The 17,566-nt window shown below is 46.4% G+C and overlaps 2 protein-coding genes across 2 annotated transcripts; one reads left to right on the forward strand and one right to left on the reverse strand.

Moving 5' to 3' along the window:
- Positions 1 to 601: 601 nt before the first annotated feature.
- On the reverse strand, positions 602 to 16,828 carry PLA2G7 (phospholipase A2 group VII). The gene is given in 13 exon segments (XM_054291722.1): positions 602 to 1,630; positions 1,976 to 2,124; positions 3,110 to 3,283; positions 3,692 to 3,783; positions 4,059 to 4,172; positions 5,575 to 5,722; positions 6,211 to 6,279; positions 6,913 to 7,006; positions 7,615 to 7,765; positions 9,788 to 9,915; positions 16,488 to 16,508; positions 16,511 to 16,783; positions 16,786 to 16,828. Coding segments are annotated over 13 exon segments (1,560 nt in total). The 3' UTR covers positions 602 to 1,526.
- IMP3 (IMP U3 small nucleolar ribonucleoprotein 3) lies at positions 10,480 to 13,699 on the forward strand. The gene has a single exon (XM_054291723.1). It carries the CDS (start codon positions 10,683 to 10,685, stop codon positions 11,238 to 11,240), a length of 558 nt encoding a protein of 185 aa, XP_054147698.1. The 5' UTR covers positions 10,480 to 10,682; the 3' UTR covers positions 11,241 to 13,699.
- Positions 16,829 to 17,566: the final 738 nt, after the last annotated feature.

Below are 17,566 nucleotides of genomic sequence, written 5' to 3' on the forward strand. Positions count from 1 at the left end.
CTTTTCCTATAAATATGAAGAAGACCCAGTGAAATAGTTTTGCTGCCACATGTGTGCAACATGCTGAGCTGTTTTAAGGACCTGCTGCTGTTTTAAGGAGATCTCACCTTTTATTCTCCTTCTCAGTTGTTGAAAAGGGGGTCCTGTTTTATAATGGTATTCCATGCTGCATGTTCCATGTATAGCATAGCTGCTCCCTCCTCTTCAGAAGCTGTAGATTTTTCATGCTGAAACAAGGACTTAAAAACCCAAGGTGGCTGATAGTGAATCTCACAGTAGATCTCAAGTGTTAGTGCTGACTCAGTAAGACAAACACGTTTATTTGCTTAATAGAGACAATACAATTTAATTAAATTCTGAAAGACACATCTTAGGTGTTATTGCAATCTCATTTTAAGATCACAGATTATGTAAAATACTTAATTACACTGTTAATTTCTTAATCCGTTTGCTTCAGTGGTTTTGTTTATAACCTGATTTTGAAATGAACAGAATTTAGAAGACACCCTTCCATGGGGCAGCTTCAGGCAGTTCTGATCCAAAAAGGAGAGCCTAAAAGAAGGCCACCCAGGTGGGGGCTGACAATCTTTGTCCACTGTCTGTATATGTCAGTGGGAGCCAACTGGGTCACCTAGAGACCACTGTGAGTACGTAGAGAAAGCTGAGTGTCTGGGGAGTGATTACTACCTGGCCAGACCTCAGGAGCTGAAGCAGTGCTAACAAGGACCATGTAAAGGGAGCTGGAGAGGTGCCACATGTGTATTTCCCCTGCAGTCTGTGTGAGTGATAGTGGAAACAGACAAGGGAGGAGCTGCTGGAGCTTTGCCCACGGGCAATTACAGTTGCTACTAGTGTGACCCAGGGAAAAGCTTCTGAGATATAAACATCCTCTATGTATGGCACTAAACACCTCTTAGGTTTAAGTGGATTAAGCTCCTGTGAGGAGTCCTGTGTCTGGACTTCCTCTGCTGTCAGCTGAAATCCTTCCTGTAGCTTTTACTGTGACTTATTTTAACAAGACACAGTCTTAAAGACCCCCCTCCACAGGCATCTCTAACTCCCAGCTGTTGTCAGAGCACAGCTGAAATACTTAGAATCTAAACAGGAAAGTGGTGGTTTGGGGTTTTTTTTGTTTCTTTTCCCCTACCCTGCAGGAAAGGCTTGCTGGATGCAGACTGACATAAAGCTTGGTAAACAAACCTGTAGCTGAATTCCTTGGAGCTCAATCTGTCTTTCTGCAAACTTAATTCTAGTCAAAACCAGAAAGAGCATTTAAATGATACCAAGTGATTTCCCCAGGCTGCTTACAAAGCAGAAGTTACCCTATTACAGTATTTCAGAGCATCCTACTAACTCATTTGAACAGAAACCTCTGTTTTTATGATTATGTAACTTAGTGCCTTGCCTTTTTTTTTGTTCCGTACCCCAAAAGCTTTGTTGGTGTTGAATGCCACCACATGTCTCAGCAATGTCTGACCAATATTAGTGTCCTGATGTCCATGGCATACAATACTCCTTTGTATTCCTTACTCAGGTTCAGCTGGAGATGTGTCAATATTGGTTCCAGGAATAACATTGGGTCCTATGCCATCCACAAGTGAATCCCACTGATCGAAATCCTTCTTAAGACCTGTAGGGTGGGGGAAAGAAAACCAAGTGGTCATGAGTTAAGTGACCAGCTTTTTGTCAAACTACACTGAAAAATGAAATCAGTTCAGCAAAGTAGGGAAGGAAAAATGTTTTAAGGAGGGAAAAAATGATACTCCAGATTTTTTGTACCAGAACAAAATGTCAGTGATTTTCTCTGAGTTGCCAAGATTACAAAAGTAACTGACAAACCTCTAGAAGAAGTCTGACTTATTTTTTCCACTGACACACTTATTTTGATCTTGTTTTAAACTGAATGGTTATATAAAAAGCTTCACAGGAATGAAATATTAGTCAACTTCCTGCTTTGCTGTAAACAGATACATACTCAGATGTTTCTGTAGGAAGGCTAATGAAGCATGATTGCTGATATCAATAGCTTCATTTGGATCTATTTCTCCTTTTAATTTGAAAAATCTTGCAATGATTCCTCCGCTCACAAAGGTGAAATCAGGAAAACTCTGATGTACTGATCCCCTGCAAAGAAAAATGATCAACAGCTTTGTAAGACTACATTAAATTGCCTGATTAAAAAATGCAAGACTTCAGTCAAATGTCTTGTGCTGTCTTTAAGATAAAACAGGTTAATCTCACAAGCAAGATCAGCAGGAAATTCTGCTCTAACCACAGAAGGGAGGAAGGTTTGTACATGCTTGCTGTAAGTCACTGTAACTGCAACAGCAATAGAGAGCTGGTTTGGCAAAGCATCAAAATCAAGTTGTCTCCCTGCTCAGTGGTGCAGGGTAGAGCCATCCCTCCCCTGGCTGCAGAACTGCCCCCAGAAGGCTTTCAGCTGTTCAAATGCAGGTGATGCACAGGGCTCAGCACAAAGCTTGTGCCCCAGGGCAGGAATGCACACCTTGGAGTGTCTTAAACGTGGGGATCCTGGCTGCTTTGAGAGGTCTCTGTCCCTGCTGTGGGGGATGTATGGTTAATTTAAACATACAGTGAAAACCTGGGCCATGAGGACAGACATAATATCATTTAGGCTGGATATTAAATTCAACCATTAACCCAGCACTGCCATTCCAGCTCTAAACCATGTCCCTCAATGCCACATCTACATGTCTTTTAAACACCTTCAGGGATGGTGACTCCCCAGCTTCCCTAAACAGCCTGGTCCAATGCCTAACAACAGTTTAAATGAAGAAATATTTCCTAATATCCAATCTGAACTGCCCCTGGTATGACTTCAGGACATTTCTTCTTGTCCCCTGGGAGAAGAGCCTGACCCCCCACCTGGTTCCACCTTCCTGTTAGGGAGTTGTGAGTGAGGAGGTCCCCCTGAGCCTCCTTTTCTCCAGGCTAAACATCCCCAGCTCCCACAGCTCCTCTTCCTCCTCAGACTTGTGCTTAAGGGACTGTCTGTCTGTCTGCAGTCACCTGAAACTCCACAGAGTACCTGCACAGCTCCAACAAGAGCTTCAACCACAGATGGAAACGATGGCTCCTGAGCACTTACTTGATAGTGATCATCTTCTTGTTTGTGTCATTGGAGATGAGCTTCTTAATCTTTAAGATGTTCTCAGCCCACTGGAATTTTTCAGAGTTGATAAAAAGCAGTGGTTGCTGGACGCTGTTTTGGTAAATGTCATCACCTACAGGAAGCATCCATACATCGAGGGCAATGCCACACCTGCCAAACACATCTGGATATTGGCACAGAAGCAGAAAGCTTGGAAATTCTGAGCATGCTTTGAGTTGCAAGAGACATGGGAAAGAGAAAGTCTTTCTGATACTGAACAGGTAAATGAATCACTTTGTATCATAATTATCTCTACTCTGGGGGAAGAGAATTAGTCCATTCTTTCCATAGGTTGGTCTCCACTGACTGCAGGGTCCCACAGTATCATGATATAACAAGATGCAGCTGTTATGTTCCACCATATCCCCACACCTGGAAAAAGCATGGCTGGAGAAAGCAAGACATGCCAAACAACTCTCTTCTTCAGGAGTCAGTCAGTAGTTGGGGGGTCGTAGGTAAAGTGCCCTGCTCCAGACCTCTCAAGTGCCAAATGTCTCTGGCCTTGTTTCGCATACTTACCTAAATCTTATTTCTTTGCTGAGACTTTCAATAACTGTAGCACCACCAAAAGAGTGTCCCATCACAGCTATTCTGCTAGTATCAACAGAATCCTGTCAAAAAAATCCAGGTGCTGTAAGAGACTTTCTTTCCCAAACTTAGGTTTTTAAAGGAAATAATTTTTTTAGACATTAGACCCTACTGAAGTAGGAGGAGCATAATTTCAGCTCTCTTATTCTCTATCCAGCTTTGGATGACCTGAGAATATTTTCAGAGATCTACACATTGATCTTCAGAATACTTTACATGAACCAGTTTAGAAATGGAAGGGGGAAATCAGAAGCATTATTAGATGTTTAACAAAATGAAGGTGGCACCTTCTACTCACTTTTAGGCTGTTCCAGTCAAAGTCTGAATGTAATACATTTGTTACTTCCTCTCCTGAATTGATTTTAAGAATGAGATTGAGAGCTTTAATACACTCCTGTGCTCTTTGCTGCACCTGGGGAGAAAGAAAGGGTGGGGTAGAGCAGTGGAAGGAATCATCAGACAACTGCCAGGCCTGACAGCCTCTTGGACACAAGACTTACTCTGATAGCTTTCCCCCACTATTCTGAACTGCAGAATGGAGCCATCTGACAAACAACAAAATTGGTTTCTGGTGGTGTAAAGAGCTGAAGCTCTTGTGTAGAACCTCTGCACACAGAGGCATTTATCCCTGTAACATGCACCAAAGGCCATCAACTCCTTCATCCTGTCACTGCTTAAGAAAAGGAGTTGTTGGGATGTACAAAGGCTTAAGTTGTAAAACTCCAAGGAAGGCTGACTCACTGATGCTTCTCAGGCTGGATAAGCAAATGTCATTCTATCACTGCCCCATCACACAATAGCCTTGAAACTGTCTTTACACTGGATAAACCAAATGAAGAAAAAGTGAAGCCCATCCCATTTTTTATATATACTCATCCTTGAAAACTGTAGTGAAGCTGTTGCAAAAAAAGATTTTCATTGTTCCATAAGAACAGTTTTTAACTGGTGTGTCAGTAAAAGAAAAGCTTCAAGAAGAACCAAGGATTAATAGAACCAATGAATAGTAGTGATCTTGGGAACCAGCGTTTAGGCAGCCAACAAGATGTCTGTGCATCACTGAATTTCAAATAAATCCCAATCTCCCGACTTCTCTACTTGTGAAATTTGCAGACAACAGCTTCTGAAGGTTATTTCCAAGCTCAGACATTACACTCATAGTAGGACATTTTATTTATCCAGGAAATGACTCTTGTACTATTGTCTGTATGGCCCAGGGAGATAAAGAGAGGCACCTCCCTGGCTAAGTTTTCATTAGCTGGAAAAACCACTCACATATTTTAAAGGTCAAGTGTATGCTTGGAAGAGCTTGTCAGTATGGCCACATTTCATCCAGCTTGGATACTGCTTATAATAAATTGGAAGTCTGCACTGTTTACATTGCTAAAATACACCTTCAAGTGTGGTAAGGACTATAAAACAAACATCCCACTCAGAGCAGCCATGATCCATCATTCCATGGAACAGTAAATGAAAGCTAATGCAAGCCTAAGGCCACACAAACACTTGAGCTCAACTCTGTGTCACTTTTAGGCTGGGCTGGGCAACAAAAGTATAAAAGACAGAGAAGAAACAGAAAGTTGATTTGAACCAGAAGAGAAACGGATGACTCAGCTCAAGAGTGCAACTTCAAGAAAAAGCTTTGTCGAGGGAGCAACTTGTGCTCTGAAGAAAGCTATTGTTGGCTGTTCCACCTTCAGGGACACAGGACTGGATCAATTTTCATATCTCTGCTCCCCTGGGCAAAGGGAGACTCTGCTAGCCCTAAACACAGCCCTCCTGCCACGCTTCCCAGAGCACAGAGCCAGCCCAGGCACCTGCTTATGGCGCAAGCAACGCTCCTCCTCGCCAGTTTTCAGTTTCCTGTAGTAGATCCACTCCTTCTCCATGTTAGGTGGAGACTCTTCCTGTGACTCAGAAACAGACCTTCTTTTACAATAATATGTGGCTGAAGCAGATTCATCTCTGTAATACAAGAGGAGGTTATTTCTGAAAGTGCATTCCATTTGGATTGAGATGCAGTCAGCAAAAGTTTCCAATTTCAGTCATCTGAAGAGATTCAGCTATCAACCAGTGCTGTTGCAATTGCAACCCAAGTGTACGCAGACTTTCTAAATAATACAATAACCCCACCAAAACTCCCACATCCTCTGTATTCTTCACCTACTTTATATTCTAACAAAAAGAGTGAAAAAATAGCATATCTGAAATGCTATCTATGATAGCACAAATGATATCTACCCCAAGACTTTTCATTCTTGGGCTTATCTAAACAAAAGTCCCTTTGTTTGGAGAAGAGTTGAGCTATGGGCAGTGTGGGCAGGACTGAAAAAGAGATGTTAGTTTTTCTTTTTTAAAAAAATCCTGAAGCTCTTCTTTTAGAATAAATAACATTCTGTTCAATGTGAGAAAGTTGCTTTCCATCAGAACTCCCAAATGCACAGCACACTCACCTGTGCTCCACAGCAGCCACTATAAAGCCCTGAGAAGCCATCTCTATGCAAATAGCAGAATAGATTGTCCTGAAATAAAAACCACAGTCTGGTGAGATGTCATTCTTTCAATTCCATTGCTCTTTAAATGCTGACCACACTAGGTATGCACTAGTCTCCACTCAATATTTGTTCTCTTTGAATCTGCTACCCAGCAGAGCAAGATTTCATATGTCAGGCACTAAAGCCTGTTCACAAAACCTTGGTACTGTTTTACTGTCAGTTCAGAAAGGAAGATGCCACTGATTTTTAATAAGTAGCACACACAGCACTTTGCATCTTCAAAGAGCTGTCCAAAAACTAACCAGCTAATTTTCACAACATCCTTATGGGCTGGTAAATATCTTCTCCTCCATCATAACAAAGGTAAAACACAAATGGAGCTCTGAGCAACCTGCTCTAGGGGAAGCTGTCCCTGCCCACAGCAGTGATGATCTTTAAAGGCCCCTTCCAACCCAGGCTGTTCTATTATTCTGTGACCAACCATACACCAGCCCTGCTGTTGTTTCGGTGGGGGCATAATGACACACAGCAGCCTGTTCTTCAAATCTGTTTCAGCTCCACAAGGATCTCACCCCCTACTGAAATCTGTTCAGAACCACCCTTGGAGACTGCTGTCTCCATAGACAACAAAACCAGTTTATCAACAAACTGCAAAATTACCGAAAAGCTCCAAGTCCATGGGAAAAAACAAGAAGTGGGTATTTTTCTCCTGGCTTAAAAGCAGCATTTGACTTTGCAGGACAGGTCACTGAACCTAAATAAAAATGGAAGTGTACATCATTATAAATAAAAATGGAAGTGTACATCATTATTACTGGAATGAGAGAAAGCATTTGTTCCTATGTAAAAGATCCCAAGAATGTAGTGATCACTATTATCAGAGCAATCACCTAAAGATAAGGTGCCAAGACTCATCTTTAAAATAGAAAGCAAAAATGGATCTGCTTCTGAAAATACATTCTACTTGGCAGAAAATACTTGTCTTCTCCCATCCACAGCCTGGCACAAGGTCTACATATCTCTGAAATCTTCATAGTCAGGCATCCAGGTCTTGCTGATATTCAGACCTTAGGATCTCTCTGACTTTTGTATATTTGCACATTTGCTTGTGGGATTTAAATCGCAACACACAGGTGCAGCTGACCTAGAGCAAACTGCCCAGACACTTCACACTTCTATCCACAGCAGTCAGGGACTGCTGAGAGCTGGGGTCACATTCAGCACTCTCACTACACAAACCCATCCCACAAAACCACACTTTTTTACTAAAAACTCTTCTTCAGCCCTGCAGCAGTAACATCCTACTCATGGAGCATAGAGGCAGTGACAAGAATAAAGGAATAAAACCAGAAGGAGTCTTACCAACATAGTAATGGAAGAGCCTTTCTCCTACAACTCGGTACATATTAAGGAAGTCAGAGAGTCCCTGATAGTATTCTTTGTCTGGAATCCATCGTGCCTCTTCCATATCTGTGGCATCATATGCTGGATAGTACAGGCGCAAAAAGCTTCCCTGGGATTAGGAAAAAGTAAAATAAAAAATTTTATTGGTATTTATTTCTATATGGCAGAGAAATGGAAGACTAAAAACATTTATAGAATGCAGTTCAAGAGAATGATGAGAATCTCATGAAAAAATTATTATCATATACAGGCTTTGATGCCAATCCTATGTCAGAATCTTCCTGTGCCTACAAAGAATTTAAAGTAACATGAGATAGACATCATCACAGGTGGAGATACACATCACCTTCTCTAGGTTAGCTTAAGGCTTATTAGAAATGCTTCATTTAATTAAGCTAATTATTACAAACACTCACTACCTCTTTGCTCAATCCAGCATCTTGCTGGATCTTTTCTTCCATCTTCTTCAGAGGGAATGGTTTGATGATGTGTTTTGGTAAGTTTTATAGGGCTGACTGTTAAGGAGTGACTGAAGATGACCTGAGAGCCGGAGCACCTCTCCAAGCATGACAGGCTGAGAGAGCTGGGGCCATTCAGCCTGGAGAAAATAAGGCTCTCTAACGTGGCTGTAGTGTTCCTGCCTAAACTGAGCAGAGGCTGTCAGCAAAGCCCTTGGGCAGCTGCACAGCAAGGGAGAACAATACATTGCTCTTCCTCCTCATCAAGATGTTCAGAAGTGTCTTGTAGTCCATCCTTCTAAACACAACTTTGTTAGCCTGTGTTTCATCTGCCTCTGTTTCTTACCACTAGTTCAAATCTCTTATTGTCTGCACTCCAGGTACCCCAGGAAAGTTCCCAAGCTTTCCACACTCACAGGGACCTTCCATACCCCCTTGTCAGTCTTTTTCCTTCACAGACAGCAGCAATGTACCAATGCACAAAGCAGACTTCCCAGAAGATGAACTGTGTGCAGTTTGCATTCTTATTTCCTGGCTTGCAAGGGAATTTGCAACACCCCATTAAAATTCACTGTCTTGCTCCAGCTGTACTTTTGGTTTAGCAAGTTACAATCATGGCCAAAATAAACATGAGCTTTGAAATAAAGCCTGATTTCTTGAACATTAATTTATCAGTTTACCAAAAGTTTGTTTAATGAAGCTTGTTTTTATTCACTTATCGAACTTAAATCAACCTTTGACACAGAGACCATTGTGGAAGAACTTTCCTCCACATTGGTAGTGATATCAGCTTGATCTCAGAACAGTCCCAGTGAACCTCCCCAATGACTAACTGATTACCAGAAAGGGGAAGAGGTTCATTATTTATGCCTGAGAGAACTGCAGTTGTTCATAATGCTTATGTAAAAAAAACACATAGGCTGACTGCAAAGAGAAACTCATAACTTCTCTGTGCTGATACAGAGTAAGCTCAGTAAAGGAAAGCACATGAACCATTACAAACTGATCTCAAGTTCCACTCCATCTTGCTACTCTGTGGAGTAAAATCACAGTGTAAATGCAGGTGTATTCTCTCAAAGGCAAGAGGATTGGAAATGGAAACTCACAAGGAAGCTCACTACTTGTCTGGTTAACGCCCCTGTCTTATTATTGTGGCTTCTCACTGTGCTTACCTCTTGCAAAACTGACATCCTGTTCATCTCCAGTGAGATAAAATCTCAATAGACATCTCGTCTCTTACCCTGCAGCTGAAACACTAGATAGGCTCATCTCCCAACCCTGCCAAATACTGTTGTGATCTTGGTGATGAGAGCAGCCACAGTCACGGAGACTGCGTGTGGAGTCTCCTCAGGAGCCCAGCACAGGAGGCAACAGTGGAGTGGGTGGGAAGAACCCCGTGGGTCTCAGGAGGACACAGTTTCTTTGTAGTATCTTTTGTAGGAGAGTCAGAAAGGCAAGGACGTTAGAAGAGGGAGGAATTGGCCATGGGAAAGGCTTGCAGGTTACATCCATCTGGTAAATGCCCAGCACACATCCTACACCAGGATGGAGAGCATAGAAAGCTCAGCTGTGAGTGTCAGCATAGAGCACACAGGCAAGACCTTCTGTTTTAAAACTGCAGCCATTTGTTTCACTAACATTGTGGCTTAAATCCAAACAGTCGAGAGCTTTACCTCAACTGCATTTTCTGTCATCAGGTCTGTACATCCAACTGAGTGTGGTCCCTTTCCTTCGGGGATCCTGTAAAACTTCTCAGTGCTGTTGGTGCCCCACATTTCTATTGGTGCCTTCACCGACGAATCTGGGGGAATAAACAAAAGCAAATCAAGAGACCACCATGGCCTCTGTGACCAGACCACCCACACTGAAACAAATCCAGCACGCTGAAAATCCAGAATTAGGAAAATCAAGATTAAGCCAATACAGAAATCTGCTCGTAAGAAACAAAGAAATCCCGAATTGTCAACCTGACCTGTTCTACTGGGGATTTTCCTTGTTGTATCCTGAATCCCAAGAAGGAGACAGCACGGTGCACTTACAGAAAAGTGGGACGAAACCTTTGGCTGGCGAGGCCGCGGCGGCACTCGGGAGATGTGCGGTGCTACGAACCGCACAGAGGGAGGATTCTGCTGCTCCTCGAGGAAAACCGGCCTGTGCATCAGGGGGAGTGGGATGTCACAGAGAAACACAACGCCGCTGCCATTCTTCCAGAAGGAATGACGAATCCCAGGCTCGGCCCCAGGCGAGACAAGGTCGGGCTGCCCGTGCCGGAGCGGGTGTCGGGGCGCTGTGGCCGTACCTGGGGTGACCCCTCCGCGCCGGGCTGGCCCCGGCGATGCGCAGAGCGCGGGGGAAAGCAGCCGCATCCCGGGTTGGGCTCTATCTGCCGGTGATCCCTTGGGGAAGGAGACACGGAGCCATCCTTCTCCCGGTACCCCGCCGCCCGGGGCGGGGCTCCCAGTGCCATGTCACGGCTGCTCCTCCCCGGAAAAGCCGCGGGGCCGGCGGCCGCTCCGCCCCGGAACAGTCCCTCTGAGGCGCGGCGCGGCGGATCCCGGTCCCGCAAAGATGGTGCGGAAACTGAAGTACCACGAGCAGAAGCTGCTGCGGCGGCTGGACCTGGTGAACTGGGAGGCGTCGGGCGGGAACTTGGCGGAGGTGCGGGCGCTGCGGCGGTACCGGGTGGGCCGGCGGGAGGATTACGTGCAGTACAAGGCGCTGGCCCGCGCCGTGCGCGCCCTGGCGCGGCGACTCCGCGACCTGGGCCCGGCCAGCGCCGCCTTCCGCGCCCGCTGCGCCGCCGCGCTGCTGGAGAAGCTGTACGGGCTGGGGCTGGTGAACAGCCGGCAGTCGCTGGCCGTGTGCGAGAGCCTCTCGGCCTCCGCCTTCTGCCGCCGGCGCCTGCCGTGCCTGCTGGTGAAGCTGCGCATGGCGCAGAACCTGCGGCACGCCGTCACCTTCGTGGAGCAGGGGCACGTCCGCGTGGGGCCCGAGGTGGTGACAGACCCCGCGCTCCTCGTGCCCCGCGCCGTCGAGGACTTCATCACCTGGGTGGACGCGTCGCGCCTGCGGCAGAAGGTGCTCGACTACAACCAGGAGCGTGACGACTTCGACCTGGCCTCCTAAGCCTGCCCTGCCTCACAGGACACGCTCACCGATAACACCACCACGGGATATTCACACGCCTGCAAAGGGAGCCAGAAGGAAACTGTGCGCTTCCAGTGTCGTACTGACCTGCTCCTGGCTCCCTTTCACAGCTGATGCTTCCATTCATCCATTCAGAGGAGCAACCTTTACACATCCACTGCTTCAAGAATACATCCAGTGGCCCAGCTCCATCATCGTCCCTGGCAGCTGTCCTGGTTTAGGGCAGATTTTTCTTCTGCCTCACTTCACTCTCAGATCTAAAGGTGCAGAACTTATTTCTGGGCTCAAGAGACACATGGGGATACCAGCATCACCCCAGGACACATCTCAGCTTCATCATCGTGCCCAGCTCCCTCTTCCTTAAAAGTGCATCTCCATCATCCTTACATCCCATAAAGCAAAAGTGCTTGGAAAAGTCTCTGCCCAATTGCAGGAGAGGATTTAGGTCAGGCTTAAGTGCTTGGCAGCTTAACAGCAGCTGCTGGAAGGGGATTTAAGCCAAGCTGAGCGACTGTTTGAAGACTGAGTTCAGCTGCTTCACTGCTTTTTCCAAGAGGTTGTCCTGGTTCCTCCTTTGGCTGTTGAATGCACAGGAATCAGTTACTTCTGGAAGCGTTTTCTTTTGATATCAAGGAATAAGGAGGGGATTTCTCAGGGCCAGCAGTAAACAAGAAGGCCAAATACCCTGTTTCTGGAACTGTTAAAAGTTTTAGCCAAAAACGGAATTAAAAACAAAACAAAAAACTTTATTGTCATGTGAAGTTGTGAAGGGAAGTTTGATGCTTTGTGTTGTGTCTTTGCTGTGTGGGGTTCCTGATGACCATTATGCATCATTTATGGATGAGGATCTAAGGGGGAGGTGTTGGAGCAAAAGCTGGTGTAACCATAACTGCAGATTTGGAGGAACTTCTGCATTTAGTACATTAGCCAGGGGCTGTTGGGAACTTTGTTCATTTTTGATAAAAAAGCAGAAAAATAAAAATAAAACTGTTGGGTTTTTTAGTTGGTGAAGAAATGTGGGGACTGCTTTATGATATAGTTTCTCTGAGTTTATTCTGATTTTTAAATGGTCCAGTAAGCCCTGTTTGCCACCTTTCTGAACTTTTTTTAATTTAAGTTTTTATGTAACTTATGTAAGTCTGGTTTTATTTTAATAGCTAGAAGGCTATTACTGAGTTGTAACATGTTTATCCTAGGAATGCTCTCTTTCCCTTACCTGGGGCTATGAAAGGATTTGGCAGTAGGTTTAGGAGCAGAGCTGTGACTGTCCATCCCAAATCCAAAGAGCTGGAGTGCAGCTACTCTCAAAGCTCTGGATGTGGATGCCTTAGTGTGGCTTTTTTGAACATAAAAAGTATTTAGCTGAGGTATGTTTTGGAGGTACTGTATGACCACAGTCTGTCACCAAATATTATGTCAGCCTTTTATAAGGCAAACAGAATGTTTACATTTCTTTCCAAGCTCATAAGCCACCTGTATTAAGCAGAACAATTAATAAAGCAATAGTAGATATTAAGAAAAGGACACTAAATGGGTGGATAAACCACTTGCCTACTACTGCTGTTTGTACCTGAATTTATTTCAGTAACCATAACCTCAACAACATCTTAACCTTTTTCTTAGAGCATGCATCTTGCTCTAAGAAATGCAACCTGAAAAAAAGTTTCACACATGAATCCTGACTTAAACACGCTCCCAGCTTCCCTTTTCTCTAGAACAGTGCCATCATTTCTTGGGGAAATTTGGAAGGTGTCTTATTCAGGTGCAGGTTAAAACAGTGCTTCTGCTGTGCTTTACTCTTTTGGGAGGAATTTAAGTAACAGCACAGTTACTGTGCAGGGCATTTTACTACTGAGATGCTGAACTGCTCTGTCCCATGTGTCCAGCCCTTGGAGGAACTGTAGAAAAGGAAATGTCAAACCTCCAGCCTGTCAGCATCTGCAGTTTATATCATCAGCCCATTCCTTTTGTATGAAACCTACTTTTTATCATCAGCATCTGTAGCAGAAGAGAAATAACCCTGTAGACTGTTAAGCAGTGGGAATTGATTTCCCTAGAAATATGTGGGATAACAGCATCCATCACCCCTGCTCTCCTCCTATGGTACTGGAAATCAAATTCTTATGCTCTCTAAGAAATCAGGCTGTGTGTTTATATGTCTGTGTGCTTTAGGTCTGGAATTTCTTAACTGTGCTGGTTGTACAGTAGCTGAGACCTGAGATGAGTGTCCTGCTCCTCAGTTTGTAGCAGCTGGCATCCTCACACATCCCTGACCAGAGCTGGGTCCGCTTCAAGTACAATAAACAGATAAAATGGAAGTTCCAGCAGCACAGCCACATTCCTGCTGATGATGACAACCAGGGAAATAATGGCTTCTTTCCTTCCTTGTGTTCCACGGTGGTTTTGCCTTTAGTTCCAGGGTTTGGGTTTGTTTTCCAGAGCTGACATGCTGTGGCCACTGCTGGGTGGTTCCCACTGCAGTTCTGGAGCTGAGGATTGAAAGGGCACAGGAAGCAGCTCCTCCAGCCTTTCCCAACACTTAGATAAACATGCAGGCTTTTGTTAAATTCCAAGGCTGATCCAATGTCAGTAAATTTGGCACAGTTTCCATGGTCTTGTGAAAACTGGCATGAGGATATGATCCAACATTGCCCTTTTTTGGGCCAGGTCCTTCAAACTCCCCCCTCCAGTGCTCTGGGGACTTGCAGCAGGAGAACTTATGCATGTGAGAGTAACAGGATGGGCTCCTGGGTGTCACTGTGCTTCTTCCCTGTACCTTCTCAAGTGGGCTTGATGTTCCTCAGGTGCCTCAACATCTCCATGTGTCTTGTGGGAAGTTGTTGCTGCAGGACAGAGGATGGTGGTGCTGGTGAGGGGGCAAACTCACTCCATGCCTGACAAAACTTGGCAAATGCCACCTCCATATGTGCCTGTCCCAGGAGCTGGGGGGTGCAGGGGTACCAGCTTCTCCAGAAAGGGAGAATGGGGCTGCAGGGGGGTCTGGGAGGTGCAAAAGCCATTGGAAAATAGCGAGCAGTTTCCAGGCAGGAGCTCTCACTTGGATAGTGGGCAGCAGGAAAGGAGGTTTTACCAGGGCCTTTGGTTTTAGGTTCGAGGGGGTTATTTTTTTTCTCTGTTTTTTTTTTCCCTTTTTGTTTTTTCTCTTCTCTTTTTTTCCCTTTTTTTTTTTTTTTTTTTTTTTTTTTTTTTTAACTGACCTTGGCTTTCCCTCTATTTGAAGGCTGCCAAAGCAGAGAAGCTGAGGCTGAGGAATGTGGGGGAGCTGGAGGAAGGAGTCCTTCACACTGAGGCCTTTTGTGCTGCAGTGTGTAAAAAGCTGAGGCTGTCACTGAAATGCAAATGTGTGGCTTTTCACTGATCTAAGCTCCATTTTTTTCCCAGTAAACAAGAATGCTGCATGTTTTAAAGGCTGCTTCCATCGACATTTTGGTGTGGCTTAGTGGTGACCTCAGTCAATCACTGACAGCACATCACCATGAGCCTTGGGGCTGAGGAAGGATGGTACATCCCCCCTCTCAAGACGGGAAATGGAAACTGAGAAACAAAGGTGGAACTGGGCAATTCCCAAGTTTTTGGGTGATGGTCCTATATCCTGGACTAGGCCAGGGCCTCCCAGCCCTGCTGAAGGGCACTTCCCCATGCTTATGTCTGCAGCACTCCCCAGTAAGAAACCCCATAGCAGATGGAAGCATCATTGTCCCCTTTCTGAGCTCTGAATAAGGTTTTAAATACATCCCCTGACAGATCTGACCCTGAAGACTGCCATTTCTCATCACCAGGGCATGGGATCACCTTAGTCCCTATCCCAGAAGCCAAAACATTTCAATATTCACTGAATCTGGGGGATTATTATCTTAAGAGTTATGTCAACATTTACATGACAGCCCCAGTTCTTGTCCCTGCTTTTAAATACACCATTTTAGGCAGTGAAGCATCTTTTCTGACCCACTGTTTGCTGTTTTAGGCCTGCAGCAGGACTTTGTAGCAGGAAACTTGCCTGCTGGGAACTACCCCCTCTCACTTCTCTGCAAGCACAGCAGTCTCTTCCTCCCTCGTATCAGCTGATTTTGAAGACAAAAACTGTTTTGTTCCCAGCAGGCAGAGAAAGGGGAGGGTACTTATTAATGAGAGATGGAGATCTGAGCATGTCCCATTCCTTCTGGAGCTGCTATTAGGGGATCCCATGTGTCCCCAGCAGGGTGTCACCACGGTTTGATCCCACATGTCCCCAGCAGTAAATCACCACAGTTTCTGGGCTGCTGTGAACCCGTCAGCAGGGTTGGTGAGTGCAAGCCCAGGCAGCACCACCACCCCAATCCCTACCCAGAGGAGCCACCAGCTCCTGAGAGGTTGGAATGGCTGTGTCACAGGGTAAAGTGCAGCCAGGCTGACCCAGCAGGTCCGTGTGGCTGACATGGCAGTCCTGAACTTGTCCCTTGTACCTGAGCTTGGACTTGAAACACACGAGGGGAGCCACGTCCTAAAACCACCTTCTTTCCACACCATCTCCAAGAGCAGCTGGGGCACAGGGTCCCATGCATGTATGGGGATGCTGGGCTTGGAGAAGGTAAATGCTGTGCCCTCAAACCTCCTACACCTTGGAATGCTGTGCCCTCAAACCTCAAACCTGGAAGAGCCCTCAAACCTCCTACACCTTGGCCCTCTCAGCTTCCCCGAAGAATGTTGGTGGGGAAGGAACGCTGGAAGTCACCTAATCCAAACCCCTGCTCAAAGCAGGGCGCACATGGGGCTGCCTCAGGTCTGCATGTCTCAGTGCGGGACACCTGAAGCACACTTTAATTACCCTCGCTGTAAATTATATTTTCCTCTTCCATCTAGTCGGAGTTTCCCCTGCTGCAGCCTGGGACTGCTGCGTCCCATCCCCACGCTGGACACAGCCGTGTTTGAGGCGGGTTATATTTCCCTGAATGCTGTCCACACACGGATAGGCAAAGCGACATGTCCTCTGTCACCCCGTTACCCGGGTGTCATTCCCACCCTTCCACAGGGATTTGGGGCTGGATAAGGGGCTGGAAGGAAGCAGAGGAGCGCCATCCCTTGAGGGCTGGGCACAGGGAGTGCGAGCAATGAAGCTGCGTGAGGTGCTGCGCAGAAATTAACTCCTTAAAATTCCCCTCACGTCACCATTGCTCCTCCCGTGCTCCCCCTAGATCCTCTTTTTGGTCTTTGCGGGGCTTCACGTACCTGCTGTGCGGTGTCCCGGCCGCCCCCGCTCCCGTCCCGCCGTCCCAAGGAGCGAGATGTCCCCTCTGGCCACCCACGGCCCTCCGGAGCCGGGCGAGCAGCGGCTGCTCCCTCAGGACGCCGCCTCTGTCGCAGGCACAGCGACTGCCGGGCTCTCCCCGAAGGGGAGGGACCAAACTTTGCCTTAGTTTCCAGCTGAGACGATCTTTCTGAGAGAAATCCTCCCTGGGCCTGGAAAACAAAGTTCTGCCATGGAGGCATGCCCAGCACTGCCTGCGCGTCCCAGTGGAGCCCGGGGCGAGGTGCTGGGCCGTGCCCCGGTAGGGCAGCGACAGAGTCATGTGCGGGCTCCTTGTGTGTGAGCTCTGGATCTCCCGGCTGGGGCTGGCTCAAGCAGCAGGAACCCCGAGGGAAAATTCCCCCGGATGGGTTGCAACACCCCGTGGAGGAGCTGCAATGCCTGTGGCCGGGTGAGCAGCGGGGGACGGCGCTTTGGCTCAAGGTTGTGCTGTAAAAATACAAATCTTTTCCTGTGTCCACAGTCTAGGGAGGCAGATCCCACTTTGGGTGTGACATCTGGGATGGCTGCAGAGGAGTTTAGCACAGGTTCCTACCTATGGGGCAGATCTGTACTCACCCTGCTTTGCATAGTCCTGGCGTTTGCCCCCTCAGTAATGCTGAATGCAGGGAGTTCACCTGAAGTAATAAAAGATTAATTTAGCACCAGCAATAAAAGATTAATTTTGTGAGAGATCAGCAGCTGTGAAATGCCCCTATGAGCTGCAAGGCTAGCAAAGGGAGGCAGCAGGGGAGGAGGGAAGGTAGAATTGGACTTGGCTTAAATTGCTCGTGAAGTTGCCCCTCTAGACTGTCCCCTTGGAGAGCTGCTGAGCTCCTGCCTTGGGATCAGCAGCTTCCCTTCCCTCTGGGTGTGGGTATGAGCTGAGGCTGGAAAAGAATACAAAAGCTGTATGAAAAGGTCCAAGATTTTTTTTTCCTGTACTCTTGTCCAGACTTCAGTGATGGGCTGGATAGATTTGATGCTGTTGAAAGGTGTTGGAGAACAAGTCAGAAGATCT

The sequence above is a fragment of the Melozone crissalis genome, unplaced genomic scaffold (assembly GCF_028551555.1).
Source record: "Melozone crissalis strain CALT ecotype California unplaced genomic scaffold, PUWL_Pcris_2 ptg000106l_1, whole genome shotgun sequence".
In the NCBI taxonomy this organism is placed as follows: domain Eukaryota; kingdom Metazoa; phylum Chordata; class Aves; order Passeriformes; family Passerellidae; genus Melozone; species Melozone crissalis.

Bases quoted from the DNA above. Each gene is read 5' to 3' on its own strand.
- IMP3 (XM_054291723.1), top strand. From the start codon at position 10,683: ATGGTGCGGAAACTGAAGTACCACGAGCAGAAGCTGCTGCGGCGGCTG.